This window comes from Tripterygium wilfordii, chromosome 2 (genome assembly GCF_013401445.1).
Source record: "Tripterygium wilfordii isolate XIE 37 chromosome 2, ASM1340144v1, whole genome shotgun sequence".
In the NCBI taxonomy this organism is placed as follows: domain Eukaryota; kingdom Viridiplantae; phylum Streptophyta; class Magnoliopsida; order Celastrales; family Celastraceae; genus Tripterygium; species Tripterygium wilfordii.
In genome coordinates this window covers 7758201-7783609 of record NC_052233.1, presented here as the reverse complement: position 1 = coordinate 7783609, position 25409 = coordinate 7758201, and the positions used below count along the sequence as shown (strand labels likewise).

The window sequence follows — 25409 nt, the reverse complement described above, 5'->3', positions numbered from 1 at the left end:
CTGGGTCTTAAGGTATTTTTAGGTTTTCTCACACTTTTGGGACTGACTCTCCCTTACTCAGTTATTATCTTCATCACTTGGTCTCTGTCAAACTCGCTCTCTATTACAATTATGCCAGCGCCTGGAACCAGATCGGAGAACATCAATTGTGAGCACTGGGCATCTCGATTTCGCTGGGGAGGGATTGGATTTTGACCTATCGCATAGCAGACGGCTGATTTGCCAACTCTGGTATGATGATTTCCCTTATTCTTAATTGAATTGTTAATTTTCTAATATTGATTCCATGATTTGCTTTATTACTTTGTGTTGCGAAATTATTTTGCTTTATTGCTTTATTGATTTGCTTTATTGCTTTGTGTTGCGAAATTACTTTGCTTTATTACTTTATTGATTTGCTTTATTCATTTCAAGTGAATAAATAAACATGTGTATGGATCATCTTTCATTTCTTTTTTTCTTTCTTTTTCGGTTGTGTCTACTAGCTCCCTGTGGACTGATCTTTGATGAAACAAGAAGGTTAGGAATGTTGATGGATTGTTCTTTTAATCTTCTTGCTTCTTTAGGGAGGATATCAAATACTTTATTGATCATTGAGAATGATGTCCCTGACTGTATAATAACTCTGTTTATATGGCTGAAAGTTATGAATTCTTCAATGAATAATACCAGGTGGTTTCTCTAAAAAAACAACACAAGATTACTTTAATCCACCCTAATGTTATCCCATCTAAGTCCATTTCAATCCACCCTAATGTTGTTCATATCAATGTCACATTGTGTGCAAGAGATTTTGTCCACCCTAATGTTGCCTACTATGCATACTGCATTATAAACTTATATTGCAAACTGTGCATTATTGGTTTACTGCCTACTATGAATCTTAATAATGCAGATGACAAGAACTAAAAGGAGAAATCCTCCTCTACCACCAACAGTACTGATGTACATATATTTTACCACATTTTTGTGCTTAAGTGCATTATGTTCTCGGTAATTCTTTATGGAATTAGATTGATATTATTCATGTTCCTTGTATTTTTATGGTAGGAGGAGTTGGAGCAAAGATACGGATCAAAGAGAGGAGTAAATTGCAATTGGAATCATATATAGGACCACTGGAGCACTAATGGCCGCTCGAGCACAAATGACCGCTCAAGCGGCCTAGTATTCCGCTCAAGCGCCCCACAGAGATCGAGCGGAGCTGAAGGTAGCTGCTGCCACAGAAGCTACATCTTTGACCGCTCGAGCAGCCATCACCGCTCGAGCGGAGGTTGACGTAGCAGCTTTCCGAAATGCACCAAAATTAGGTTTTTCTGGGACTTTTAAGGATATAAAAGAGGGCGGCCGAGTTGAGGAAACTCTGAACTCTTTTCCTGGGTTTTGAGGCTACAAAGCTCCTTCTCACCAAGCTTTCAGAGGGATTCAAGGATCTGAAGGTTTCCTACCCAACAACAACTCCAACAAATCAAGGGGATTTTCTTCAACTCTTTTCCATGATTTCTCTTCTTAGATTTCTTTTCCATGATTTCTCTTCTTAGATTTCTTTTTGATACTTTGAAGATGAGTTGTAACTAAACTTCTTTGCTAGGGCTTGATGTAGCCTAGTATGAATATTGCAAGTATTTCAATTTAATGGATGCATAATTTTGGTTCAAGGATTCATGTTTTTAATTACCATGCTTATAGTCTATTGTTTGTTTGATTGCTTGATCACCAATTGAATGCTCAATTAGATTCATCTAGCTAGGACTAAGGAACGAACCGAATTCACGTGTTTTAGTGGAACTGAAATTAAGGAAATCAATTGTCGACTGCCATGAACAAGGTTTAGGGGATTGATTGGTTGTTATAGTTCTTTAGATCGTAATGAGTTGTTAGCCTTGGGTTAAAAATTGCGAACCGAACAGGATTAATCCATTGTTAATAATATTTGTTGGCACCGCGAACGAACGAACCAACATATTTAAGAAAGAATCAACCCTTGAATCGGAACCATAATTGTGTGTTTGTTAATTGAATGCTTGTGATAGGATTATTAGGTGAAATCATTGCCCTAGTGTTCTTCTCATATTGGTATCACAAAATCTGAATTTTATTTCTTTGTTTTTATTTTATTTTATTACATCAATCATTCTTCCTTTTTCCCCAAATCTCAATCATTCATCACGTTAGGTACATAAATTAGATTAACTAGTCTCCGTGGGATCGACCTCGTACTTGCATACATTGTACTATTCGTAGACTCTTGTGCACTTGCGAGAAATATTACATCAAGTACCTACACTTATGGGTCCACCTCCACCACCAGTACCTCCAGCTCCTACACCTACTCAAACTGAAGAGGAAATTGGGGCTTCAACACAGCCTGATACTGTCACATCTTCAGTCGCTAAACCTAAGAAAAGAAAAGAGAGATCAGAAGCTTGGGATCATTTCAAGAGAGTGTATGTTATATGGACTTAGTGCCATGAATTATGTTTACAGGTTTTGGAAGACTGTATGTTTTTGTTATATTGTTATGTTTCATTTGATGCCATTTTTTTAACCTCTTTTTAAGGTTTTTTGTTAAATTGTGAATCAATTTATCAATATGTAATTCTGTATTCAAGAATTTTGAAACAGGTATTCAGGGCTTCAGGTGGGCTTAGGGCCTGTTTAGGGTTACCGGGTCACCCGAAACCCGGACCGGTAACCCGGTAACCCGATAACCCGGTTACTTCTTAACAGGGTTATCGGGCGGGTCATTTATCTGTCAAAAATCATCGGGTCGGGTCCAACCCGGACCGATAACCCGGAACCCGGCCCGATGGACACCCCTGATTCATTTATGGTTCACCGTCTCTAATGCTTAACCATGACTTCAATTGAATTCAATTACATGATAAAGGTGGAGAATGAATACTCCATGAAGGAATATCCCTTGTTTCCCAGAAAAACACAAATCATTCATCAACAAAGACAATGTAGCTTTACAATTTGCTTAGACAAAATACTTGCAAGAGCTGGTGACATTTGGTTGTATTCAGACAATCAATGTCAGTAGCAGTAAGATATCAAATCTTTGTGTGTATCAAATCAACATTTAAATCGGACAATTGAATTTTTAAGGGAACTGCTGTTGCCCAACTCTGCTCCAGTATGGGGGAAAGAGACTAGGATGGCCAATGTGGTGGCTTGATCTGGTAGAATGTAATTGAGGTGTTCATGGCAGCAGAAGTCGGTGTGGTGTAACAGGGATTATTTGCGGTTAGATTTGAAGGCTTTAAAGGAGAATGGCAGCAGAGGGAGGGGTAGCCGCGAATGAGAATCCTGATGATGCTGCAGTAGAGAACAATGGCATTGGGTTAGCACCGGCTTGACCAGGCATTTGCCATGCCCAATTGAGATGTCCTTGTGAATTTGATTCGAGTTCTTTCTCTGTTGCTCTTTCCTGCCAAATAAGTTGGAACTTCAGTTGTGAACAGTAAATAGTGATGTTTAATCAGGGAATCAGACACATCATAAGATACATATTGATACTTTTTAATTCAGAAGATAGTTTTGACGATAAAGCAACAATGAAAACCGCAGCAGTTCATTGTATGACTAAAAAGAAACCAGATCATTCCCTGATTAAGTAGCCGGTACAAAAACATTATGCAGTTTCAGGGTAGAAACAAATCATAATATCTTGTATATTGGAATAGATATTCAACCACATTAATGGTAACCATCAAAGAACAGTGGTATATTATCATAGACATACAAAAATAGTGCCTGAAAGTTAATCAGCTTCATGGTGGAACCCAATCATCTCACCTTATATGGGCATTCAGTTCTACGAAAAAGGCAGATATGGGCCACTGTTCTCTTTCTATGTATATTGGCATTACATCTTTTGCACAAACGATTTACTTCATCAACATCTAGAGAGAACCAAAGAATCTAAAAGAGCAGAGGCAGTATCATCTGAATATTTCTAAGCCACAATTCGTATGTCCACACTCTTTCTCAACCATAAAAAATCAGTCAAAACATGGAATGCATGAGGCAGTTCAACCTATTTATCTTTTCAGGCCCATTCACAATTGCACATATAAATATATATGTTCAATTAGGAAGGGCAATCAATCCAATTAAAATTTTTAGCATGGGAAGAGAGTATACCTCGTTGGGGAATAAGCTAGGATAGACACCATTACGGAGCATGGGGTGATATAATGTCCTTGCAACCCCTTTAATAGGTGGATCGCCAGCAGTGGCAGTCGCTGGTTTTCCCATCTGCAAAAAATTATTAGAAGGAACACAAACCATCAGCAGTCGGAGATTAAAAAGAAAGAAGCTGCATCCAAATTGAAAAGCTGGCATATGTTACCCATGAACTAGTTCCACCATGTATGCCATAAGGGCCAGAAAGGAACCGGAGATGCCCCTCCTCCTTGGGTCCACAGTCCATAGGGGGGGATATTCCCAAATTTAGATCAAGATGGTGGTCAGTGGCTGCAACAAAAAATCACCAAAATTGATGAAGACAAAATTCTGAAAGGCTAAGACAATTGGCATAGTACAAAATGATTGTATTAGTTGCAAGCAGAATAAGGTAATACCTCCATTAATGGCCTCAGATGTCATCTCCCCTTCATATGTACTGGGCTCAAAGTTGGTAACTACCTCCCTTCCATTAAATTTGATGGCTGCGTTCTCATAAGCCCTGATTTCCAGAAAATCAAAAGGAAGACACATGTTGGATGCTACCCTATTGAAGTTAAAATCCAGAAATAAATTCGGTATCAGGTAGAGTGTAATTCATGATCATTAGGACCTTGAGGCTTCTACCTCGCTGTTGAAGAGACCAAGATATGTACATACATGCACGCAAGCATTGTAATCTCCATGATGAAAATACCATCCCCAATCATTTTTTCTTTTGAAACAGGCACCTTAGAATTGCCTTTTCCCCATGTAATGACATAAACCAAAAGAACGTCCTATTCGAGAATCAATTTGAAACTAATTCTCAGTTCACACCAACTGATAGTTAATTTTCTAACTATTGTGAACCAGAGTCTGAGACTTGATCCTTTGGGAAGCCTATACAAATTTGTGTTTAATATTATTGGGATCCCACTACATGGAACACTGCAATGATAATTTCACAAGAATTTACACAAATATTATTCTAAAGCAATACGTAATTCGCATTTGAGAAAAAAATGGTCCTCACTTTCTGCCAAGGAACTGGCCCATCCCGGCTTCCCATTGGCCACACTTGTGCGGGTTTGAAACTCGATATTTTGAGCTCCCTCTTAAAAATCCAGTATTCTGGCGTCGAAGTGTATGCACAAACTCTTGCTTGCTCAGATTTTTCATCTGCTCATTAATCAAATTTAGACAACCTAATTCCAATCATTACATGAAACATAATCAATCACTTAAGCTTTAAGAGCATCTTTTGCAATATCCAACCTGTTTCAGATCCTCGTCGTAATCTGTGAGAGTGAAATTGATGTCAGCATCAACACCTCTGAACTTGATAGCAGCTCGATCATAGGCTCTGAGTATAGGTTAATTAATTTTAGAAAAATTTAGCGATGTCAGACGGTAAGACTGTCTGCATATTATGATACCATGAACATTTACCTTGCGGCAGCGTGAGCAGTGTCAAATCCTCCTAAACAAATCCAGCATCAATGTTAGCTAGCTAGAAATATGCTGAAGATGAAAAAAAAAGTATACGAAGCATTTCCTTTTTAGTGTATTTCTAAATTCAATCAAATTAACATCATTCCATACCCAAATACACTTGTTTCCCGCAATCCCTGATCAGAAAGGAGAAAAACAAAAATGAATCAGCCCAAATATCATTTGCGGTAATATAACCAAGCACAAACGCCATTCCATCAAATAATAAAACCATTAAGTTATACAAGGCAATATAAAGAAAGTTCAATTGAGATCCAATGACGATTTAGATTTCAATTAAGCAAGTAAAATTAAAACAAACAACATCCAAATTCATTCGAGATTTCGTGAAGAACGCAATCAGGGGAACACAAGAGGAACACCGAAATAATACCAGATATGCGATTCCCATCTCCCGGTCCTCCTGTAGAACGTGACGCCTCTATATTCCGAGCTCCGTGACTTAGGCCCCCTCCTGCTCTTCTTCGGCGGCTGTGATGCTTGCTGAACCACCGGTACCTCGCCTTCCCTATCCCTCTCAAAGGTAAGCTCGATCCAATTCCTCTTAGAAAAGCTCGACGAGTACTGTCCTTGCATCTCAGTACTCAAAAAACCTCCGCGAACTCCCTTACTCACAGGAAAAAACTCCTTCGTCACGGCTTCGTCGCTTCCGGCTCCGATTTTCAAGATGTCGAAGCTGATGGTGCACAAGTCGCCGGCGGCGTGCGTAGAGCAGGAGTCTTCGTTGCTTGACGCCTCTGCATTGACGACCGAAGAGTTGGAGGTCCCCGAACCTTCAGGATACTTATCGAGAAACACAACCGAGTCCTCGTTCTGAGTCGACTCAGTTGACTCCACATTCAGGTTAAGATCGAACATCGCGTATCCCATCTTCAATTTCTCAAACTATTCACTATTAATCTTCTATTTATCATTAAGCATCAATTGTCCGAGTATTTTGGGAGCGAAATCACTAAATCAGACGGCAGAGATCCTTGAAATCAGCGATTCACGAATTTAATTTCCACGAAGTAGTAATCGAAACCAAAGAAGTACGTAAGTTCAAGTATATGACACAATTCAGAGGACGCGAATATGAAGAATTTCAGGAGAGATGCCGAGCTGAGTAGTTCGCTGTTCAAGCTCTGTTGCTTCGCTCAAGATCAAGGAACAGAGGAGGAAATCACCGGTGAGCGGAGAGTAAGAAGGAAGAAGCCGAAGTTATAGAGAGTGAGCAATGAGTGGCATTACCTGAATCAACAGGATGTGATTGACTGGTAGAGAAAATGTGTGAATGAACATTTCACTTCATACTCCATTTTGAAGAGGGTACGGGAACGAGTATATAGACATTTTTCTCTCTCATCAGACTTAAGGCTACTGCCGTTTCCCGGATTTCTTGATATTGTCAAGATATTTTTTCCTCTTTTTTACTCTCTGTGTGTGTGTGTATATATATATATATATATATATATATATTTATTTATTTATTTTGATTACTCAAAATCCTAAGGGCATCTCCAACAATGATATGTAAAATTAGTTTCCAAATGTGTACTATGCATACTTCAAAATGGTTTACATACTCATTTACAAACTTTGAAAAACTCTGCACTCCAACAATGATTCCCAAATTAACTAACTCACTTTTACTCTCTAAAAAATATGCATACTCACTCTCTCTCCTCTTTGGGTTTGTATATTTGGGAACTCATTTGAGAAAATGCAAACTTACATATTGTGATGAGAACCCTGTTGGAATGATAAAAACTAAAAAATGAGAATGCATATTAACGGTTAGGATTTTACATACTCACATGCATCTTTTGTTGGAGTTGCCCTAACAAGAGTACAAGACTTTTCTTTAATGGGGATGTGTAATTAAGGGTCAGGGCCTTAGGCCAGGTTAAGGGTCATGCAATAGAAATTACTGTTGGGGTTCAAATAATTTTTTAAATTTGATAAACAGACTGAATGTATGTTATTAAAACAGTAAAATTTCTACTGTTGAAGTCATCTTCCTGTATAATTAAGCGCCCAAAATTTACAAAATTTATTTTTTTTAGTTATAATCCGAACAAATGCTTTGGATATTCCAGTACCATACACCCACATGGAGATAAATAAATCATCTATATATATGAACATGTTAGGTATATTTTAGCTTCTTAAAAAATATTTGTAAATGAATTCTACTAGAAATTCTCCTATGTGAACTTACTTTTTAACCATAGATGTGGTACGTCTCACAGTAAATGTGTAACCCTCACTTTTGTTTTACATTACTACAATCATTAGATTTCAAGTTCACACTTTTAATTCACATAGGAGAATTTCTGTGAGTTATACTATATATGTGCATTTTTTTTTTTTTGCATAAATGACAAAAAGACCTTCATGAATATCAATGGAAAATGTTGTCAATTAAGAGGAGTAATTGTGATTGTTAAGAATCTAATGTAGCCGAACGGAAGGGAAGTAGTGGCTAATAATAATAATAATAATATGAGATAAACTAAGATATGCTCACATTTGATTATGACATCTATTTTTGTAGAGGAACATATTGTCTCTCAAATGTTAACCATAGATAATAAAATCAATGGTGGGCTTACATGGAAACAAATCTTTTGGTCTAATTTGGTGGGTCCATCTTAAATTGACTATTAAATGATTTGGTCCTTAGATCGGACGGCTGGGGGTTAATCATACTGCACCTCCATCGTAAACGTCTTTAGCTGTCCGGTACTCAACAAAATCTTTATTTTGAAATTTTAGAATAATAATAATAATAATATTGAAAAGAAAAACTTTCAAGTTTAAGTAATTTTTTTAGGAATGTTAAAAAAATGGTGATTTTCAAAAAAAGAAAAATTTACTTAGAACGGATCAAAATATCTAGAAAAATCACAGATAATTAACGAATTGATCGGTTAAAATTATATCAAAAAATCAGAAGATCGGCCGTATCCGACCATTTATACCCATACTTTTCTTTTTCCTTTTTTTATTTTTCAACCAGTCAATGCAAGTATTCCATTTGTAGCATAAAAGAATATAGTGCTTGTACCACTTTTTGATTCTTTTTTTTTTTTGTCTATTTTTCAATAAATAATGCACATCCTATAAACAAATTTATTTCTATCACATATAAACATTGTTCTCATATATTCTTCTAACCGATCCCAAAAATATTCGTTTAGCCGAAAAGCTTTGACGATGATGCCAACCATATTTTACAATTATTTTATGAAATAAATTGCTAATTTTTTGCGACCACGTTTTATGCAGATGGTCACCAGATTATTAGTCATCTAATATAACCGTAATTTAGATACGCCAAACGCACCTCACAGCACCGTACCGCACCGCACCACAGTTTTAAAAGTGATGCCCCAAACAGCTTTTTGCGTTGCAATTCATCTCACAACACCACAGTTTTATAACTCACAACACCACACCACACCTCACAACACCTCACAGCATTCCCAAACAAGCTCATTGTTGTGAGAGTAACCAAGGGAATTGTAATTGCTAGCGGAAGCAACAACAATTCCAAATTGGAATTAAAACATTATTGAGATATGTTTTTATGCAGTTTTAGATATAATCGTAAATTAGAAAGAAGTTGCCGATTTGTTATGTCGTCTTCTGCACTGAACATGTGATGTCACAATTCCAACACTGGGAATCAAGAGTATTGAGATTGTAGATGATGAAAATACAAGTGTGTCAAGACTTGTTGTCAATCCAAAGGATTTGATAGGGGTTTGCACCAAGTCTGAACTCTTCATCAAACGGATTGTGTGTAGTTAGAGAATACAAAGCCGTTGGCTAAAGGGTTTGGCTTCCGGGTAAAATGATTTAAAATTCGTGTAGTGTCAATCTGAAAAAAAAAAAAGTAAGAGACAAAAAACTATCACCGGAATGAAAAGACTTTTAGTAGGGGGAAATGAAAAACAACACATTCTTGAAATGCATCATGAATTTCATTGAGAATGGATACATTCTAACTCCTAAGATGTAACAAAACGTGTTTTACAAGCTAAATTAAAGACATAGCCGCATATGCTTTTTGAAAAAGAAAATGACACATCTAGAACTAATTAGTATGAGCCATGCTAATTGAAAATATAAGTGACTGGAGTCATTGTCTAAGTAAGTAGTACGGATTTGAAGACGTTGGGTTTATGGTTGACGCCTAAACTTTATTCTTCTTCTTTTATAGTGTTTATGATGATGTCCGTGTCACATGTCACCAGGAGATTGGATACTCTTTGCAAAATATGAACCTCGTACTGTCACATGTCAATTGACGCGTGAGGGTTATTTTCGGTACAAACACAATTATATGAATTTACCCACACCCAACACCATACAGAATCATAAATTAAAAAAAGTTAATGACAAATGTAGTGTATTTTGCTAACTCGGCAAACACGAGAACCATCTATTTCCAGAAAATGTCTTTTTGTCGTTTTATGTTCTCAAATGATTTCCTATTTTTCATATTCTCTAGAACGGCAATCAAACGTGTTATTCCAAAAAACAAAAGACGCACAGAAGATAACCAAACCAAACCAAACACACCCTTACCATTTTTGATGAACTTTGCAAAATCTTTCGAGTCGGAAACCTTGACTAGAAAGGATTTATTTTATTTATTTTATAAAATCTATGAGGAATGGATTGACAACATTTTAATACCTGTCATCAAATGAAATCTGACTAAAATATAAAAGAAAAGTTGGTCACCAATGTTTAATCAAGTTAGTTGGCTTTTAGTTCAGCTTAGCTGCCATTATTGCTTTCCCCTATTCAGCCGCCTACCGATATTCCAAACACATCAAATCATTATGATTTAACTAAGAAAAATGACACATAAATGCTTTCTTATCCTAATGTCCAATCACATCGTTTTGGTCTTCGGATTAATATAGGGCTAGTTTGGTAGAGTATTTGTAAAGTAACAGATATGCTAACAGAAATGGAGATAGCAGAAATGTTGAACAATTTTAGTAACAGATATGCTGCTTGAATGCTAGGTAGGTGTTTTGTTGAACTTTTACTGTTAACATTTGTGCAGTGTAGCATATTGTGATAAATTACGTGCAGAGGTATTATACATTTTAATTGTATATGCTGTATCCAAACAAACAAATAATTAAATAATGTAATTAATCAATTATCAATTTAATTAATTTATTTATTTATTAAATGAGAAGGACGAGCAAGACGGTAACTGTACCAATTTAATTTATTTGTTCCGTACGAGCAAGACGGTAATTAGAGGTGAGAGTCGAGTTCGTAACTTAGGTCAAATAAGAGTATATTTGACATAAATTAAAGATACTAATAAATTTTAAATAAATAAATTAATTAAATTTTTAATAACAATTAATTAATTTATTTATTAAATGAAAAATATTTTAATAAAACTATTCCTTAATATGATGGGTAAAATTGGAATAACGGCCATTAATGAGGACAAAAAAAGAGAATGAAAATCAAATACTACACAAATGTTTGTTAGGAGTAACATTTACAAAGTAGTATAAAATGCTCAAGAAAAAACTCTCGGATTATGTGACTACAAATTGTTGTTTGGCAAACAACCAAAGTAGTATAAATGCTAGTTAAAATTGTTGCCCAAACAGGCCCATAATTTTAGGTCATCGAAAGACGTTCAAATTTCATTTTGTTATCCAATATTAAATGTTTCAAAATGTTCATCTAAAATTGTGTTATGTTTCACTAATGTTATCTTATAATAAGAGTAAAATATATTTATGTGATTTATCTAATGCCCTAAGAATACTCGATCGCATAGCATTTTTCTTTACTTTTTTTTATAAGCAAGTTGGGATTGGGGTATTGAACACATGACCACCAAAAGAAAACCCAAAGGAGGATCTATACGTGGCTGTGAAAATATAGTGGAGAGAGGAATAATGCTTTTCCTAGTCACGCAACCTTCCTCTTATGGTAATCCTCCTACCTTAAAATCTTTCGATTTATATTAGTTTCCATTTGTGGTAACTTCCACCAACCCCACTTCTATGATTGCCACTATTTGACTGGCTGTAGCCGATCGACTAAATGTTATCCTCCTCCCACCATTCCTATTCCGCCACGTCTGTCTACTTTTTTCAAGGCTTGAAGGGGCACTGCCCAACCCACTCCAGTCCTAAAGGTCAACATTGATGGTGTAGTCGACTCGATCCAACGATTAGGTTAGTCAACATTATTGGTGTAATCGTGAAATTGCGATCATAAATATAAAGAAAATAAAAGAAAAGTGACTACTCTTTCTTTTTTCTACAAAAAACCACAAGAGAATTATATTTACAATTAAAATCGAACCTTCAACACACATATGTTTAATTCAATCAATTAACAACCAAGAACTCTCGTTGGTGGAGGAATGCTCAATAATGTTATCTTATACAAATATTTAAGGAAACTTTTTTGGTTTTTTGGTTTTCTTGTGCATCAACGCATATCACAAAATCTTTCACGCGTCGACTTTGTTTTAAAAAAGAGATGAAGCCCCAACAATTCATTGTACGAAAAGTAAAAATTACACCTAACAGGCTAAGAAATAATAAAGTATAAATAACAAAAACCATTTAAATTACATCCCGTCACAAATACTATTATAAAAAAAACCTCTTCTATTTATCAAACAAGAGTACTTGCTCATGTATTTACGACCTCCACTAACTAGTAATAGAGCCCTATTTTTTATTAGCACTTCCATTTTTTACTATTTTACATGACAGAGATAAAAGTTTTGAAAACAACTACATGACCATTGTCTCCATATACTTTCTCTTTTTAAAAATAAAACTCTCTGACCTCATTATTTTTGATAGCTGTAATAATAAGATTTTTCAACAACTGATATCCCAATTATCTCAATTGATATCCCAATTATCTTAATTACTCAATTATATGCACAAGATTTTATGTACATAATATATGACATATGATTCTCACGAATTCATTTGAATCGTGTTCGTTCAATTGAACAGTTAAGAATATTTATCATCTTGTTTTGGTACAATAACCTTATATGGATTCACCTACCACAATGATTATAAGCATTTTAGCCACATTTTGCATGATTGCTTTCTGAATGGCCCCTCAGGCCCCCCCAACACTAGGTGAAGGTGGAACCAAGGTAGTAATTTACAATTAAATATGTTTGGTAGAAAAAGTAAATTACAATCGGGGGCTACTCCTTTTCTAGTCGAATCTTGTCGGCAAGAGTGTACGAGGTTGAAACCGAGGGAGACGTGGACGATTTCATGTCCATTCATGTAAACCTTTTTCTATATAAATTAATGTCGTCCTTTAGTCAAACAATCAATTTTTTTTTATATTGCCTTGCCCTTCTAAGTAACATTTAATAAAGTTATCTCTTTCTTCGACCTGCAATTGCTGCTAGTATAAAAATGACAAAAATTATGCTTCGAAATCGAAAGGATGAGACTAGCTTGTAATTACCTACAAGTCATTGGGCCCTTATGTTGTTTCCTCTCATTGCCATTGGCCCCTCAACACTGTTTCTGCATTGCCACTTATAGAAGAGTTGAGAATGCAGTCATTATCAACTATCAAAGCATCAATAATAGAGAGAGAGACGCCAACCGTATAGTTATTTATTTATTAAATCAAATCTTCCAACCCTTTCTCATAATAATAAGAGGAAAAAAAAGGATATCCACTGTCCACATTTGAAAATCTGACACCATTCATTTGTCTATCATTTTGTTTTTACCCCCTAAAATAGAATATATATATACATATATTAATTCAAAAATAGAAACTAAATGGAGCTTTTGTATGAATCCAACAAATTAAATACCAACTAAGGGAAGATTTTATTAAATGGAAATAGAGTTTACTTCCTTCCACTTCCATTTCCCTTGTTTGGATAATTTATTCTCCTACAAAATTAAGGGAAGATTTTATTAAATTTTTACAAAAATACTTCCTTATCAAATGAGATCATTTGGAGAGAATGGATGACTAATTCAGTTATTTATCCTTTTACATAATACTTTAACATAAAAATAAAGATAAATTAGTAAATTAAACCAATTTTTCTTTTATTACACGAAACACTAACATCAAAAGCATAAGTGGGTAAGAGAATCCATTACCTAGTTGTCTGTAACTGCTGATTAAAAGAACAAAAGGTTGCCCCTAACCACGGAAGAAAGGTCACTGAACAGAAGCAAAAAGATGAAAGAGTTTCAAGGAAGGACGACGACCTTTGATTAAAGAAATTCACCCACCTGTGAAAGACATTATTGAAGGTAATGGCCAACAACAGTAGCATTTCCTTTGCCCCTGCCAATAAGATCAAAGTCCATTAGAGCCTAGAAAACATAAATTAAATCTCAAATAACATTAATTTTGGCTAGGTAACAAGCAATCATGTCAACTTTAATAAAATTCTAATATACACTTGCTATCAGAACAAAGTTTCACTGAAAAAGCATTATAATTAACCAGTCACATACAAAGAATTATATTAGTGGCCACCGGATTCATGCCACTAATTATATTCAAGCACAGCTGGCTATTCATGATTCATAGGAAAGAATAAAACTTCGAGGAGATTAAGATGCAAACATAAAATAATAAATAAAATAAGCCTGCCGACGCATTGGTCTTGATTTCCCGTTGATTCAGAACCAATCTACATTAAAAGATTTTTAATGTATTTGTAGCTAAAATATAAGCAGGTTCAAAGATAGAGACATGTTTTGAGAAACTTTTTCGCATTGTTTAAATATACTAAAGTCAGGATAGTGATCTGTTGGATGTTTCGCACTTCAAACAACACATACAAACAGCTATGCATATAAAATAAATTCTACATGAAACGTACACGAGACAGTGAATGATACAAAGTTACCCAATTTGCCAAAAGAAATCATATTATATGCAAAAGACGAGAAAGGAAAGAACCTCAAAAACAAGTGCAATCCTTGGCTTCTTCGCCCGATACTTCCTATTTTTTTCAACAAATCAATACAAGGTTGTGGAGTACTTTATGTCTTCTCTGGCTACAGAACAAGCAACATAAATCACAGTTCTTTATGTTAACAATTGCTAAAAGCTTTCTTTACTTGATTGCTACAGATATTAAACTAGAACAAGTTGCCTTGAACCATGATGGAGTACATATTAAGGTATTCTTGTTGGAGATCCAATTCATACTACCATGTAAAAATAAGAGCAGGGTAAGAAATATCCAAATATCCAAAGCAGTCTAAGCCCTTGATATGATAGACAATCAGATCTAATCTCGTAAATCATGCCAATAACTTGTGGCATTAGCCTTCTAGATTTGAAGTTGGTGATAATTATGCTTTAACAAAGTTGGCCTGGCCCTCATGTCGAAATGTGAATCACATTGATCATAATTCATCTATAATGCCCAAGTCAAATCATGGCTCTCTCAACTTCAAATCTAGGAGGCTAATGCTATCAGCATAGCATCACCTCATACCCCTTGTCCAAATCTCAGCTAGAAGTTTTGTATTAATCATCACGAACTGTCCCCTGCCCACTTAAAAGGCTTTTTAAAATGTACTAAGAAAGCCGCTCCAATACAGATTTATAGATTTTGTAACAATACACGCAAGCATATGCATGCATGATGCACACACAATTGTTTGCTCAGAAAACATCACATATATTAATTTAGTTTAATGCAAAAAAAAAAAAAAATTGACAAACTAAAGAGAGCAAAAGCAACATATATTTCAGGCTTTTCAGCAAACAAAATACCAATTTCAACACCTGGAAAATATGAAGTTAGCTTAATGATACTTCCATTCTGCATTTATTTAACAAATGTTAGTATCTAATTAAGTTTTAATCTTTGAGATAATCATTCTCTGATCCTAACATTTTATTTTACTTATTCCCAGGGGCCATTTCTTGCTCGACATAATGTCATCTCTAATTATAAAGGTGCGCTAACCTCTACTTTCAGCAAAATTGCCATGATTTGGTTGTCTTCTATACAACAAAAAATGGATTGTTTAATTTGATTTCATCGTAAACGAACAAGTTAATATAGAAGAAATTTCATTCTAAACTTCACTATCCAAAAATGACTTGCAACCTACCACTGCATTTACTTTTCTGTTTACTTCTTGCACCGCCTGTATACCTTTTCTATCCTCTTAAGAAAATGAAGCATATCCTTGTGTCCCTTGCTGCCATCAGCCCAACTAAAAAGACAAATAAAATCTTCCTGCTAACATTGTACAAAAAATTCCAATTCAAACTGCTGGGCCCTATGCAGTTTAACTGTCTCCAATAATTACATTTAGAACACAGTCATACATATTGTGTACCCTAAAGGACAATGTCCTGTTTAGGGTTTCAGAAAAGCTTCAGGTCAAGGAGTCTCATAGAATCATGACCAGTGTATGGTTTAGCAATATCATTGTATCATTCGTCATTTAATGTGCTCAAGTATGTTTTGCTTGTTTGATGCCAATCTCTGATAGATATATACATGATTTGGATATGGAAAGAATGTGGACCATGGGACTGTTCCCATTACACTGCTGAACAAGAAACATATAAATAAAATATAATTTAGTGATGACTAATGAATACCCAATTGCAAATTGTGCTTTCTCAAACAGTAAAAAAGATAAAGTAAGACAGTTCAACTGAGGTACCAACGTGAAGTAACATGCCTTCATTTTGAGGACTGCACCCTCAATCATGATCGACTACTGCAAACTCTCCCTGTGCAGCTTTAAAATGTCATTATGTCTTGGAACCATTTCATTGAAATGATAGAGACGTAAGAGTTCAAACTCCATACCCAAAAATCTAATGTCAACCAAACTCGCAGGTAGATAAGCTCATAGCAAAATAATAAAAGTAATTCATATGAGGCTGTGAGATCTATGCCACTAGTGCCTTGAATGCCTACGAAGTATTGGTTTTGCATATTCACCAAACAAAGAAGTACCAATAGCAATCCTTGACCACTAATCGTGTATATCTCTTGTCCAGTGAGTTGTGTACCCTTGTCACTCGGCAATGAAATCCCAGAGGAAGTTATGTTGAAAGGAAAATCCAGAGGTGGAGATATTGGACATTTTGTCACCTTAATATACCTCTGACCTGAAGGAGAAAGCTGCAACATGAAATTCAAATGCATTTAGAACAACTCAAACGTTTTTCTGACTAAACAGACAGTTATGACAAAGATTAAGGGTATATTAGAGTGCAAAAGAGCACACTCTAGCTAGAACCCAGATGTTTAGTATGCCGACAGCCATAAGATCGTTCTATGCAGTTTGACATGTAGTTTTCCAGCATTCTCTCGTCTTAACAACAATTGAAAAATGTACCAAATGTGTTTACCTTCTCAGTATATTCACTGGCGTGAGTGTGATACCTCATCTCCACCTTGACTAAAAGTAATGCCAGCCTCTCAAGAAAGCATATAATTGTAAAGGCTTCTTTACATAGGTTCTTAAGATATATTTTATTGTTCCCTAAGGTTTTCCCGGATGCATTACCTTTTATTTTCCAAATTTTATCTACAAAAGTACTTCTGTAACAACAAGTATCGAACAAAACCCAAACATAGAGTGGTGTGATGTAAGCAATCAGCTTGTACCAACATGTCCTATAAAAAAAAAGAGTAATGGTATCCTAATTTATGAGGCAAATGGATGAAATTTAAGATTTAGGAATATTGAGTAGATTTGCGAAAATAGTACAGAATCTATGCTTAAAACATCTGAAAATTGGAAGGACCAAATGAAGTAGGATAGCAAGATGAATCAACTGCATCTCCATGCACCAATATTTAAAAATAAATATATCAAACATCGAAACCCCACATTTTTACCCACGTTCATCTTACATAGGCAGATTTTGATGTTGTTGTTATTAGAGTTCCCCATTGTGATGTCAAATGGAATTGAACTCTTAAACATAATCAACGAAGCATTCAATCATTAGTAAGAATAAGTTCACACAAATAAAAGTGACCGAAACACTACTGATCCTAATGCTAAAAAAACTTGTCTTCAGTACAGCTACAAATAACTAATGACGATGTGAATAATCATTTAGAGTGTATGTCCATGAGCAAGATAAATTTCCTTAACCAACCCTAAATTGAAAGTAATCATAGATTCTCCATATGAATAACATAGCAGTTAGCTTACACCTGTATTTTGCCGACCCCAGCTGGACCAACCAGCACAGTCAAAACACCTAACGGAACTCCTCCACAGAAGGCCACATCTAATCCTCTCAGATGAGTGGGGAGACGGCCTGATTTTGTTCGTCCATTAATGATAGGCTGATAGCGCCTCGATAACACAACTAAAAATCAGCTTCTGGGAACATATATGCACTGGACAAATGGGAATCATTGTCCTAACATGGAATGCTTTCAAAGAAATTAAAGTAAGCAAGATCTTGGGGTTACAGTTTGATCTGGTGGATAGGTAATCTCACTGATGTGCGGAATGGTAGATGTGACTTATGCAAACCTCACATCTAATAACTCCACCAACTCAAATTCAGTCAAAGATGGTGCAACCTAGAAAAAAGAAATAAAGCAAACATCAAACTCACGCCTAGATAAAAGAATTGTTCCCATCAAAAGGACTAACGAATTAAGATGAAATTTCAAAATACCAAGAAGAAATAACATCAAACCACTGCTCATTACTCGAAAATATTGATGACGGATTCGAAACTATCTCGTTTTATGAGCATGCACGGTTCGACAAACCACAGCTCGGCAATAGAGTGTAACGAGCATGCACTTTCAGAATGAAAATTATCAAGATCCAAACAGTTCATTATCAAGACAAAACGTAGCAAAGGTGAGGTTTGGAATTGAACAGAGGAATGGACTAGAGAAACTACCTTGGCCGTTCTGGTGCTACGCGCCGGCCGCGGCGAATATGTTTTCCATCTGCTTGGGCCTTGGGCAGCCCCATCTCGTTGATCAGCTTGTTCGCCATTACTGCAAGTTTCTCTCTCTCGTTGTCTCTCTTCCTCTCATTCTCCGCTCTGCTCTCCTGTGTTCGTCTTTTTTCCCGCCTTATAAAAACCCTAATTGTGTGTCCTGTTTGGTTGGGTTGCGGGGACTGGGGAGTGGTTCGCGACTATAGGACGTTTCCCCTTATGCAAGGAATATAAAACTCTAAGCTGGTAGACAACCCTTGGGCTTGGATTTCGAAAGGCCCAATTAGCTGAGCAAAAATATATGGGCCAGTTAAAATATCTCTATCTTCAGCCCATCTCTGAATGTTCGCTAGTGGTTGGAGTTGAGCAGACAATGTAACGGCCCATCTCTCTTAGGCTTCGATCCCAGTTGGACTGTTCTACCTGAGTTTTGCCGATTCCAGCTGGACCAACCAGCTCAGTCAAAACACCAAACGAAAGATTGCCCAAAGAGCGCTCATGTTATCCTCACGGACAATGCTAAAGACTTTCAAAATATAATCCTCAAAAGTGCTCAAATCTATGTGAAATTAAAATAGTCATTGATTAAAAACATCTATGTAGGGCTCACTTTACATCCAACACTCAGTGGCGGAGTTGGGATGCATTGTCACCGGGATCACACTTTCTATAATGATAAGGAATTACATACCAAAATAACATATTAACCAGACAAGGTACTCATTAATTGGTTTTCGAAGTCCAGGATCCGCAATAATATCTTCCAAATCAATTTCTTTTTGTTTTTGCTTCAAACTAGGTTAATCTACATCCACTGGAACCAGTGGAGCTTTTCTTTTGAATATTTATCCATATTACAAAGCTGCCAAAAACAATGTTTCACGATAACAATTCACATTATTCTCTATTTCTCTAACAATTCACATTGTTTTATTCTCTAGGTTGATCTAAATCCCATTAACAATTCACATTATTCTATATTTCTAAATCAACAATTCAAGTATGACACAATATTACATATATTAATTTTTTTTAAAAAAAATTGAGTGGGGTCACTTGACCCCACTCTACCCCTCTATCTCCACCCATGCCAACAATCCACATTAAATGAGCGTCTTTTGGAGAATCTCAAGCATTATCCTATCGTGACATAACATGTTGCAATACCAATCCTATAAAAAGTCATTTCGTATTGTTAAAGTACATATTGGCAATTATTTTAAGAATATTTCAGAATTTAAAAATGATTCTTTTTGAACACTTGCTTAAAAAAATTAGGTTATCCCAATAATTATACAGATGACATGTGTCACTTAATTTCTTTACAATATCATCTCCCTGTCACAAGCCAATGGAAATGGAATGGCCATAGATTTTGTGACGTGTGACACTATCTGCTTTTTGCAATTTGCTATTATATTAATGGAAAATTTTTTGATATCTCAAATTTATGGTCCCATTTTGTTGGATGTTAAGCTGGTTCTACATGTATGTTTTTAATCAGTAACTATCACAAATATCACATAAGATTGGGGGTAAAAAATTAGGGGTTTGTAGCACTGCTCCATTATTTTGACTCAAAATATTTTTAACATAACTAATGAAACTAGCACGGGAGTGACATTATGTTTTCATGATTGATTTGTAATATATGGGATCCAAATTAGTGAGTTCCACATATCATTTCACTTATTCATACCCTCAAAATGTGATCCGTATTTTAGTTTCTCACCTTAATTCTGCATAAAATCCTAATATATAATAGTATAAATCGTTATAATTTGTGAGCGAAGTGAGTACTGAATTTTTTTTTCAATTATTTATCGGTTAAATCATATTTTTATGTTTTTGAAGTTGCACTTTTTCTCGTTTCTGTCTTTAAGCTTAAAATTTGTTTATTCTGTCCTTAATGTTTCAAAAAACTATCCAAATCTATCCGGTCTCCATTTTTCCGACGAGTTATGGCCGGAATTTGCCCAACTGGCAACCAGAATGACAACATGGTTTATAATTGTAATTCACGATTTGAAAAAAAAATAAAATCCACATCACTATTTCCAAAGCCAACTCATCAAAAAACCATAAATGGAGGAAACCCAAATTTGTCTCTCTCTAACTGGAACACACCTTCGTTCATCTCTCTCTCTCACTGGAACCCTCCACCAAGCAAGTGTTTGTGAGGAGGGTGTACCTTCATATGCTACTCTCTCAGAGGGATTAAATGGAGGAAACCCAAATTTGTCTTTTTATTTCTTTCCTCTTCTTTCTTTATTGGTTAAATCGTGGGAGTGAGAAGACAATTCTTTACCTAGTTCTTGAATGGGTACAAGTTATTTACCCAGTCGAAGCTCCGATGTGGCTGTCGGAGAAGAGGAATTTGCTGATTTTGAAGTTGCATCTAGAAGAATAAGATTGAGAAGTGTCCTTAATTAGTGGGCTTCTGAAAAAAAAAGTGAGGTGGAAATGATTATATTTATTTAATTATGTTGAAATGCGACTGTGTAGTTTCGATCATCACATGTATAATTTCCGGCTCTCTCGTTGGAATAGTGAAATCGGGATAGATTTCGATATGTTTTTGTAATTAAGGATATTTAGGGTAAATTTTAAACTTTAAGGATAAAAACGAAAAAAAACATGTAACTTCAAGAACATAAAATATGATTTAGCCTTATTTATCATTAGTAGGGTTGGAAAGTTGAATTTCCAAGTTTAACGTGTATAGCTAGATAATCCAAAATCTTTACGTGATCTCGGATTCATTATCATTGTCGAACAAAATTTTTACTCTGGGCCTAAATGTTGATTGGGCCCTCAGATTCTAAGTCCAATGTTGAGTATAAAAGCCTTCTCTCCCAAAATTGAGTCCTCCAGCAAAAAAAGATCAGTAGGTACGCTAGTTATAGTGGTAACTGAGGACACTCTGATGTTCAAATTAACCTCGAATCCTTCAATCTTAAGTGTGGGTATTTTGGTAATCAAGAATTCAGTCTCATACCTTGTATTATCTTTCTCCTTTTATAGTCATTTTTCTCCCTTGAATTAAAGGATCTTTACGTCCCATTATCGCTATTTGTGGATCCAATCCCGTAGTTAGTGGGATTTTGGGTGATTGGGTCGGTTGGCTCTCCTTGTCGATCGGCCTGAGTGAACCCTAGTTTTGATCATGGGACTAGTGAATTTGATCTTGTACTTTATTTGCTCTGACATTTGTTCATGTCTTGCTGGCTGTGCAGTTGACTTTCTTACTGTGGATTTTATTCCTCTACAATTACGTTGACTTCCTAAAATCTGTACGGTTTCCTTGTATTGGAGCGTCCATGTTGTTTCTCGAAGGCGACTTTTTGAAGTCTAAAATGACAAAGGAGCCGGTCACGATGGCTTTCTTAGGCAATTTTGTGGAAGGTGAGTTTGGCTGACCATTTCATACTGCCTAACTAATTGCCTTATCTCAATTTTAGGGGCGTATGTTATCTCCGACGGCGCTACACTGTTACTTATCTACCATACATGTGTTTGCATGCCTGTAAATAGAGCAGTAAAAGCCTCAAGCAACATTGACTATGAAAATTAAATAGCTAATAAATCTGATTGTATTTCGGACGACGGATATTGTAATATAAGTCACTGTAGTAGTCAACACAAGCATTCAATATGTGTACCAAATTCAAAGAAAATTCTGAACCCCTTGTTCATAAACAGATTGAATATTTGTGATTAAAATTATAGAGAAATTACAGTGACTTCTATTGCATGACCGTTAACTCGATTGATTGCGAGATTATATATATGTCATGACAAGACAATGCTAAAATGTGCGGCTCGACTCCATGGCCAGTCACGAAGATTCACTTTTGGTTCCCTTATTATTCTAAAAGGGAAATTGCGACGTGCATGACCATGAAACTTGAAGAGGAAGGAACAAGGAAACTCCTATATCCCACTTGAGTGCCGCCCAGATGCCCTCCCTCCCTACTCTTCTGATAATCAAACGGCAATAAGAATTAATGTGGGCCCTTTCTCTAAAATCGGATGGCTAGGATTTAAAGGGAGCATCGAAACGGGTGGCGGCTTATGAGAAAAATGTGGGCTCCCCTCTTACGTCTGTCGTCCGCTGTTTAGGTGAACACGTAAACGGACACGTGTACCCTCCACATCTCAGGTGACAGTATGAAAACATAACCCGGGAGCACCAAATCACTACTCTCCCATATGGCTATATATATACACTAACAATTGGCTTGCTTTGCCTTCCTCAATAACCTTCTTGCTCCGTTTCTCTAGGTACTCGAATCACTGCAATTGTCTCATTTAACATTCTACAAGTATCAATCTTTCATATTTTCGCTATGATTTTATTGTATTTTCTTTCTTCACAAACCTGAGATCAATTTATTCACATTCAAGTACGCTTTAACTATGTTTAATTCTCTCTGTTTATAGTTGCAGATCAATTTTTATCCATTGATGGCAACCGATTCTTCAAGGAACGCGAGATTTGCTCCAAAGAGAGGAAAGATCAAAGCTCAGATTTTTGAGAGCATGGTCAAGAAGGTGGTCTCTGTCTTCTCCGATGCAGGAGTGGCACCGAGAGAAAACAAGGAAGAAACTGGCAAGGGAGGAGGCTCCGCCTCTGTTTCCCCGCCGCCGAGCGCCTATAGCTCTGACGGGAATACTGATATCTCCTAGACGTCATCAGATGCCTCAATTCTCTCTGAATTGCTCTCCGATACCAAGAGCTGGTGATTTGTTGTTTAATACAAATCACAGCTTTTCATTGTGTTTTACTTACATACATACATATATATAGGGTCAGCGTGTTGTTTGGTCTATTTATTGTTACAGGACTGAAGATGGGGATGACGTGGGTGGTTTTTGAAGGACTCATGGTCATGGAGCCGGTTTTAGCAAGGCTGCTGTAACCCCCATCTAAGGTTGCTGTGCAAATCAGTGTCGTTTACTTGTATTCTGATGTCAAGTTGTAATCCTTCAATGTTACTATTTTCTCGAAGTTTTAGAGAGGAAATGATTGTATTGGAGGAGGTTTTATTTGGCCTGGTTTATATATCAGGGGTGTCTTTGGCTTTGTAATTTTTCCTTTGTGTGATGTGTAATTGTTAGTGTCATATTGAATAAAATGGCTTTAGAGCTTGTTGTTTGATCTTTAAATTCTTCTTTAAAATTATATTCAGAGTTGAGATCCCTGTTTTTGCTCATGGTGGAGGCCATGGAGGAGATAAGTCATACAGATTAATGGAGCAATCTTTATGTATCTTAATGTTTTTTCTACTAGTTATACCAAATCCTTAGATTGCCGCACAAGATTTTATATAAAATCATGTGAAGCCCACAATTTTATTATAGAAAAAATTCCAAGCCGGTATCATTTGTAAAACTTTTGGACACTTAAGTTTAGTTTAAAAAACTCTGTCTCTAAGGTACTATTAATATGCTAATTACTTTCTTACCCTTGTCTTCTTTCTTTCACAACAACTACACTTATCTTCTCCTTACTGTTGCCCATTGGTATCGAACCTAAACTGAGGCTGACATCACCACGAACATACTCCGACATTTCACCACCACAAATGACCGTCCATTTGGCCGGAAAATAATCGGAAAGCCGCGACCACTGCAAGACAAAAGCCTCAGATCCGTTAGATTTCGACGACAGTTCACTACACCAAAACTATCATTGGACTCCCCTCATTGAGACGCACAATACCCATCTAGATACAGTCAAAAAAGGGTCACCGGATAGGCCATTTTAAAACAGTAACATTGGTCGGCCAATGCTATTGTTTGGAAAAAAAATTCAGATTCGGCCGATTTTGATGGCGATTCGCCATACCACCACCACTGTTGAACTTTCCTCATTGAAGCACACAATGTCCAACCATATAAGGTCTAAAACGGCCACCGAATATATCTGTTTTAAAACAATAACATTGGTTGCCTAATGTTACTGTTTTGAAAAAACTTCAGATCCGGCTAATTCCGACGACGGTTTGCCTTAAGACCACCGTTGGACTTCCCTCATAGAGATATACAATGTCCAACCATATTTGGACCAAAACGACCTCCAGAAAAAGAGATGAGAGCTAGAAAGATATAGTAATAAGAGAGATGTAGCATGAGAGAGAAACATGGCGTGATGAAAGAGAGATGCAATAGGAGAGAGAGATGTAGTGAGATGAGAGAGAGATGTAGTAGAGACGACATGGTGAGATGAGTGATGTAACATAGAGAGAAACCATATTAAATCTAAACCTCTTTGAAAAAATGACAAAAAAAGAATTAGATAAAATTTAAATGATTTAAATAATTATAAAAAATAAAAAAGGACTTGTGAGGGATAAACCGTATTAAAGTCATTTTCCATTCTTTATTAGTTTATATATAGATTAGTCTAGCCTTTCATACTGCATAGTGAAACCTAAAAAAGGGCAAAATTGTTATCTGGGGTTAAGTATGCCCTAAAAACCCTTTTTCTGCCGACCCAAAACTTGACTGGGAGCACTTTTTGACGTGGAATTGACACCGCCCATATATCATCAATTCGTGAAAGGGAGTTTTTCACGAATGCATTTAAATCAATAGGTGGTCGAGCTTCGTGCTAACCCAAGAACCGGATTGTGAGTCGGTAAACTCCCTGAACTGCTGGACACAAAGGTGTGACTTGTGAGGCCCACCTCAAATCAAGACCATACCTGTTGAATTAATAGATTTTCTATTTTACCCATTTAATTTTTTTTTTAATTTAC

General features: G+C 36.0%; 2 protein-coding genes and 2 long non-coding RNA genes across 10 annotated transcripts; 1 reads left to right on the top strand and 3 right to left on the bottom strand.

The window, feature by feature from the left end:
• Window positions 1-2843: 2843 nt before the first annotated feature.
• Window positions 2844-7087, bottom strand: LOC119979919 (ethylene-responsive transcription factor RAP2-7-like). Of its 3 annotated transcripts, XM_038822547.1 has the most exons (10): window positions 6916-7078; window positions 6059-6815; window positions 5776-5801; window positions 5623-5653; window positions 5449-5536; window positions 5207-5352; window positions 4590-4693; window positions 4358-4482; window positions 4150-4263; window positions 2844-3433 (listed from the first exon to the last, which is right to left on the bottom strand). In XM_038822547.1, the coding sequence occupies exons 2-10, from the start codon at window positions 6553-6555 to the stop codon at window positions 3266-3268; spliced, it is 1299 nt and encodes a 432-aa protein (XP_038678475.1). In that variant the 5' UTR covers window positions 6556-6815; window positions 6916-7078; the 3' UTR covers window positions 2844-3265. The 3 variants fall into 3 exon arrangements, with proteins under 3 accessions (XP_038678475.1, XP_038678471.1, XP_038678480.1); XM_038822543.1 differs by having other exon boundaries at window positions 6059-7081; XM_038822552.1 differs by lacking the exons at window positions 2844-3433; window positions 4150-4263; window positions 4358-4482; window positions 4590-4693 and having other exon boundaries at window positions 5203-5352; window positions 6059-7087.
• A 2127-nt stretch (window positions 7088-9214) lies between these two features.
• Window positions 9215-14877, bottom strand: LOC119981006. 5 transcript variants are annotated; one of them, XM_038823951.1, is made up of 4 exons: window positions 14196-14343; window positions 13833-14022; window positions 13174-13235; window positions 9215-9550 (listed from the first exon to the last, which is right to left on the bottom strand). In XM_038823951.1, the coding sequence occupies exons 1-3, from the start codon at window positions 14260-14262 to the stop codon at window positions 13181-13183; spliced, it is 312 nt and encodes a 103-aa protein (XP_038679879.1). In that variant the 5' UTR covers window positions 14263-14343; the 3' UTR covers window positions 9215-9550; window positions 13174-13180. The 5 variants fall into 5 exon arrangements, 3 of the variants coding, with proteins under 3 accessions (XP_038679879.1, XP_038679883.1, XP_038679870.1); XR_005463979.1 differs by lacking the exon at window positions 14196-14343 and having other exon boundaries at window positions 13174-13246; window positions 13833-14187; XR_005463978.1 differs by lacking the exons at window positions 9215-9550; window positions 14196-14343 and adding an exon at window positions 14647-14877 and having other exon boundaries at window positions 11238-13246.
• A 1343-nt stretch (window positions 14878-16220) lies between these two features.
• LOC120009174 lies at window positions 16221-18830 on the bottom strand. Its single transcript, XR_005470619.1, has 3 exons — window positions 18604-18830; window positions 17894-18271; window positions 16221-16846 (listed from the first exon to the last, which is right to left on the bottom strand). It is a non-coding gene; the product is annotated as an uncharacterized LOC120009174 (long non-coding RNA).
• A 4062-nt stretch (window positions 18831-22892) lies between these two features.
• Window positions 22893-23814, top strand: LOC119980383. The gene is made up of 2 exons (XR_005463860.1): window positions 22893-22970; window positions 23089-23814. It is a non-coding gene; the product is annotated as an uncharacterized LOC119980383 (long non-coding RNA).
• Window positions 23815-25409: the final 1595 nt, after the last annotated feature.

What these genes read in the sequence shown, in the direction of transcription:
- LOC119979919 (XM_038822543.1), bottom strand. Translation starts at nt 6,555, where the DNA reads ATGGGATACGCGATGTTCGATCTTAACCTGAATGTGGAGTCAACTGAG. An exon ending in ACTGCTCACGCTGCCGCAAG is followed by an intron (nt 5,537 to 5,622) that starts GTAAATGTTCAT and finishes ACCTATACTCAG; the next exon opens with AGCCTATGATCGAGCTGCTA. An exon ending in ACGACGAGGATCTGAAACAG is followed by an intron (nt 5,353 to 5,448) that starts GTTGGATATTGC and finishes ATTAATGAGCAG; the next exon opens with ATGAAAAATCTGAGCAAGCA.
- LOC119981006 (XM_038823951.1), bottom strand. Translation starts at nt 14,262, where the DNA reads ATGAATAGCCAGCTGTGCTTGAATATAATTAGTGGCATGAATCCGGTG. An exon ending in GGCCACTAATATAATTCTTT is followed by an intron (nt 14,023 to 14,195) that starts GTATGTGACTGG and finishes TCTTATTGGCAG; the next exon opens with GGGCAAAGGAAATGCTACTG. An exon ending in CAGCAGTTACAGACAACTAG is followed by an intron (nt 13,236 to 13,832) that starts GTAATGGATTCT and finishes GTGGCAATGCAG; the next exon opens with AAACAGTGTTGAGGGGCCAA.